The sequence below is a fragment of the Sinocyclocheilus rhinocerous genome, unplaced genomic scaffold (genome assembly GCF_001515625.1).
Source record: "Sinocyclocheilus rhinocerous isolate Xijiao unplaced genomic scaffold, SAMN03320098_v1.1 scaffold323, whole genome shotgun sequence".
Classification (NCBI taxonomy): domain Eukaryota; kingdom Metazoa; phylum Chordata; class Actinopteri; order Cypriniformes; family Cyprinidae; genus Sinocyclocheilus; species Sinocyclocheilus rhinocerous.
Window position 1 is genome coordinate 1222557 of NW_015643640.1, and position 5870 is coordinate 1228426.

The following is a 5870-nucleotide window of genomic DNA, read 5'->3' on the forward strand; positions in this document are numbered from 1 at the left end:
CTATACAATAATATGAAGATCTGTGTGTAAGTGTGTACCGCTGTTCAAAGGTTTGGGGTCACTAAGATTTTTAATGTTTTTTAAAGAAGTCGTTCCTGCTGCATTTATTTGATAAAAAATACAGTAAAAATTGTGAAATAATATTTCAGTTTAAAACAGCTGCTTTCTAAGTGAAAATCAGTTAAACTGTAATTTATTTCTGTGATGCGCAGCTGTATTTCCAGCATCATTACTGCAGTCTTCAGTGTCACATGATCTTCAGAAATCATAATAATATGCTGATTTATTATCAATGTTGGAGACAGTTGCTGCTTCATATTTTATTGGAACCCGTGATACGTTTTTCAAGATTCTTTGATGAATAAAGAGTTATGCAAAATTACAAATCCTTTGTAACAATATACACTACCGTTCAAAAGTTTGGGGTCAGCACGTTTTCTTTCTTTCTTTCTTTCTTTCTTTGAAATAAATTCATACTTTTATTCAGCAAACGTGTTAAATTGATAAGAAGTGATAGTAAAGACTTAGTCAAACCGAAATTTAGACACCTTCAACATTTCTCACATTATCACAGTTTATTCGCTATAGTTTAGAAAATGGTAATAAAATATGACAAGACTGTGTCAGAACAAATTCATCCTGATAATGTCAGATATCACTTGTTCAGATCAAAGTGTCTGAATAATTTTTGGTCCCAAATTTTTTTTATCAATTTTACTGATAGTCCACTGTATGAACAATTTTTGGGTCACAGTTTACTTTATTTTGCTCTCCTCACTTACATTAATGAACTATAGTGTCCTGCACACACTAGTAAAAAACATCAAAAAATATATCTGTGTCTGAATAATTTTTGGTTTGACTATATATTGTTAGAAAAGCTTTCTATTTTGGATGAATGCTGGTTATTTTTAACTTCAATTGAAAAAAGAGAGCATAACTTCTGAAAAATGTTAATACACAATTTCACTACACAAGTCCCTATTATGATGACACATAACACTTTGTAGAAATGTCACAGTCAGACTATAGGACCCGGTTGAAACACAGTATCAGAAGCAGCAATAATCAAACACAAATAGACACAAATTAACATAATTATGTCCTACAGAGCAGTAACAACAAGCCTTTTATAAATGTACTTAATAAGCCTAACAGTTTCTGACTCTCTGTTTTAGACCCCCACACTTATTTTCAGACCTAAATAATTAAATAATTAAACATTTCAGAGTGTTTACACTTTTTATTACCTATGCATTTACATGACTTTACTAGCTTTAATAGTTAATCAAATCAGAATAACACAACTAACATAATGTTACTATATAAATGTGTACATTTATTATAAATCGAGCTTATTTAGCGTCATATTATAATTTTTTTTTTTAATTGACCAGAACAGAATATACAACAGTATACAAAAATGTACATAAAAGCATGCCAAAAATGGATTCATTAATCAAAAGCTGTATATTCGTGAAAAATATTACAAGTCTTCTTTGCTTTTTTATTAACAATGTTCTTCAAAGCGGTGGATCCTAGACATTTCTTCTTATGCATGTGAAATTTCCCCAGAAGTTGTACAAGTAAAATAAAATTATTATTATTACTTTCATTGGAATAATACATGCATTTATCAAAATTATTTAACTTGAATATAATATTTGTTTTCTTTCTAATGAAATTTTCCATATAGAAAATCCTTGTGTATACACAATTACAAAATAGATGGACAATAGACTCAAACAAAAATCATAGGAATGATCAATATCCTAATTAAATCACACTTTTAGCTGGATATATACCATGTGAAATTTTAAATGTAACCTATTTTGTTTTATTATTTAAACAGTATATTTCATTCAGTATATTCCAATTTATATTATAAAATTATATATTTTTAAAAATTATACAATATAGCGTCATATTATCGCGCGTAGTTCTGACGTAACGCTCTACCGGAAGACGGCACATTGTCGCGCCCGGAAGTCTGGTGTTTTCCTCATCCGGTTCAGGTTGTGATTGTCTGGCGTGTGCTGGAGGTTTTATATTTAAGTCTGATCGCCGTGTTGCTGTTTTAAGCATGACTGAGGTAAATGTGGGCTTTTGTTTCATTGCCGAGTGTTTCAGGTTGATCGTCTAAATGCATAGTTCCGTGTTTGAGCATGAAAACAGCGGATCTGGATCTGTATACACGGCTTGTTGTTTCTGCGTGACTGAAAGATGTTTTTATTCCTACAGGAAGTACAGAAGCACTCGGTCCACACGCTCGTGTTTCGCTCTTTGAAAAGGACTCATGATATGTTTGTATCGGATCACGCCAAAGCAGTAGCGCTGGACGATCAGAGGTGAGCGCTCTCATCAGGGTTGCCAGGTTTTCACAACAAAACCCGCCCATTTGCGTTTCGGGGGATAAAAAACACGTTTTTTTGGTGGGGTTCTCCTGGTAAAATTCGCATTCCAGCGGTTAAATCACGTTATTGGTGCCAATTCAACCCGCGGACATGACAAACAACCCGCGGCGACCGTGTTAAAGTAGCTCATTTCCGCGGGAAAACCGCGGACCTGGCAACACTGCTATAAGATATAGCCAAAGACTTACACTGTAACTTTTCACAAGTCTGTTCTTTATGTAGAAGTTTGTGAATCACTTTATATCAACAGAGCTGGATAGATTACTTATAAACTGTAATCTGTTACAGATTACATGACAAAAATTGTAGTTAGTAATGTCGTAATCCACTACATCACACATTTTAGATAATATAATCCGACTACTTTTAGATTACTTTTGACCTAGCTCTTGTACCACATTGATATAAGAAAATATTTTCCATTCATTGTTATTAATAATATGAAGTGCATTAAACATTACATTACTGGGGTTTGTGAAGGAACTGCAGGGGGGTTGTGAGTTTAATGAAAAGCTCATATTTAAATCATAAAAATAAATCATTTTAAAATCATTCAAAATAAAACGCGTACTAAAAAATAAATATTTTATTTGTTTACTGCATGTCATGTGACCATAACCAGAGAACCGAGAACATGCAAATCTGATACTTTATTATTAAAATGTTTATTTTACAAGTAAATATATAAGGTGAAAGAGGACCAGATGACAAAAAAGTTTGTGAATTTGTGCATTTTAATGTGTTTGAACGACAAAAGCCTTAGAAACACACGGTTAAATAACCAACTGAGTGATAATTCAAATAAAAACTAATGTTCATTAGCATTTCGTGCAATGTTGAAACACTTCTTAAGCCTGAAATTATTTTTAAATCCAGTGGTCAAATGCTACAAAATTGAAAGATTATATAGTGTATATAAGCAGTAGGCTATTTTAGAAAGGAAAATTTAAAAGGAATTCGTGAGAATCAATAAATTGAGTAATTTATTGCTATTGTGAAAATAAGATGTAATCCATACAAAAGTAACTGTAGTCTGATTACGAGTATTATAAAATGTAATCTAATTACAAGTACTTAATTTTTGGAATTTGATTACGTATTCCAGATCACGTGTAATCTTTGTATCTCAAGTATTAAATGACTAGTTAATACCACTTATGCTTTACCGCCTATTAGAGATTAAACGGTATGAAAATCGCGATTATATTGACCAACGTTATCACGGTATTGTGCTAGAAATGTTCAAAAAGTACTGACACATAAATAGTTTCGCCAAGTTTTATATTTAAAATCAACTAACAACAAATGTTTGCATAAACCCTGAAACAATAACATTACCGTTTAATTGAAACAAAGTAAGAATTTGATGTGAAAGATGACACGTTTAATAAGGTTAGGGGAAAAAATGACCATTTATAAACATAGTGGGAATGACATCTGTTTTGTTACATACAGCAACGATTTCTTCGTCTTTCCAGTCACGGAGCACTTTATTTTGAGAGTTGTTTAAGTGAGAAAATCCGTAACTTAGTCCAGATTGGGGGAATTGTAATGTTTAATAATTTATTTTATTATGCAAAAAAAATTTTATGCATTGAAATTTGCATAGATTTTTGTTTGCATATGCTGTCAATTATAGTTCTTTGAAAGAAAATCGGAATCGGCAGATCACACTAACGAGAAATCGGCCAAGAAAATTGCAATCGGTGCAGCAGGAAAATAGTTCTATCCTACACAATTACTCGCTAACAAAGGTTATTCGTCCAATTCAATGCATATTGTACGCATTATTATTATTATTTTTGTTAAATAAACAAAACCACTGGTAAATAAAACGCACCTTAGTATCGATATTTTTTGTTTGAGTATCGATACTTTCAATACTCGCGTCAGTATCGATATGTCGATACTTCGGATCGATACGCCCATCCCTACAGTGCATACATTTAATTGAATCATTTAATTAAACCTTTACATTAAGCCATGTTTTGATTTGGTTTCAATAAAAAATGTAAACAAGCAAACTAAACTGACAAACTTGTCAGATGTGGATAATTCAAGATTCAACCAATGTTCCCTCTAATTTTTTTTTCTAGCTGAGCAAAACTTTTCCTTATTGGGCGGACATTTCGGCCACCTGAGCAAAACATTATTTAAACCAGAGCTGTACAACACGCGCACAAAAAAAGTGTGACTTTTAACTTTAATGTGCTATTTATATTTGATTTGACCCTTGATGTAACTAAATGATGCACATTTTAGTTTTTTTTTACAGTGATGTGTTACCAAGAAATTCTATAAAAAAAATCTCACGCAGAACAGTTCAATTCTTTATAATATAAAAAAACTAATATTTTCAAATAACGTGAGCATGTGAGTTCTTATATAGTTATCTAAACATCCCCGTGTAGTATTAGAGTTTGTTGAAAGAAAATCGGAATCGGCAGATCACACTAACGAGAAATCGGCCAAGAAAATTGCAATCGGTGCATCTCTAAACAAAATGCCATCGAATGTTTTCTGAAGAAGACCGTCAGGAATTTTATCATGATTTATCGTCAAACCGGTAATTGTTTCATCCCTACCGCCTTGTGTCTTTAGCTACAAGATGAAGATGGCAGTGAAGATGAAAGCGGAATACAAACCTGTGTTGCACATGCCTGTGCTGAAAGAGGGCCGAGAGCGAGGGCCACTCCACGCCTCTGACCCTTACGGCCCGCTGGGATACCCGCTGTCTGGTGCGCCTCTTTCTTTTTGCCATTGTTTTACACAAACCGAAGTCTTGGTCCCTTGTGTTTTGTTATGTTAAAGGGGTCATATGATGCTGCTAAAAAGAACATTTATTTTGTGTATTTGGTGTAATGAAATGTGTTTATGCGGGTTGAGGTTCAAAAAACACATTATTTTCCACATACTGTACATTATTGTTTCTCCTCTATGCCCCGCCTTTCTGAAACGCGTCGATTTTTACAAAGCTCATCGCAAAAATCATTTTTAAAAATCTCATGCAGAACAGTTCAATTCTTTATAATATAAAAAAACTAATATTTTCAAATAACGTGAGCATGTGAGTTCTTATATAGTTATCTAAACATCCCCGTGTAGTATTAGAGTTTGTAAACTATACACCTGTGTGTGACTGTAAATGTCTCAGAGTTTTGTCACCTATCTTCCGCTGTTTCCACCATTTAATCAAGCCAGTGTTCTTTAAAGGGGTCCTATTATGCTCTTTTACAAAGTCTTGATTTTGTTTTGGGGGTGTACTAGAACATGCTCTCATGCTTGGTGGTTCGAAGAACTCATTATTTTTCACATAATTTACATTATTACAACACCTTTCTCACCAGCCTGACACAGATTAGTTCCGGCTTTGATGAAGGTCCGCCTTCCGAAAAACAAAATGCGTTGTGTTTGGTTCGCTGTCCCAGTGTGTTGTGATTGGCGAACAGCTTAGAC

General features: G+C 33.3%; 1 protein-coding gene across 1 annotated transcript in view; it reads left to right on the forward strand.

Moving 5' to 3' along the window:
• The first annotated feature begins 1972 nt into the window (after positions 1-1972).
• Positions 1973-5870, forward strand: part of LOC107757621 (pleiotropic regulator 1-like) — a 16660-nt gene continuing 12762 nt past the window's right edge. Inside the window, exons 1-3 of the mRNA XM_016575156.1 lie at positions 1973-2092; positions 2242-2348; positions 5016-5152. Coding sequence (XP_016430642.1) covers positions 2084-2092; positions 2242-2348; positions 5016-5152 — 253 coding nt within the window. The 5' untranslated portion in view covers positions 1973-2083. The remainder of the gene's footprint in view (positions 2093-2241; positions 2349-5015; positions 5153-5870) is intronic.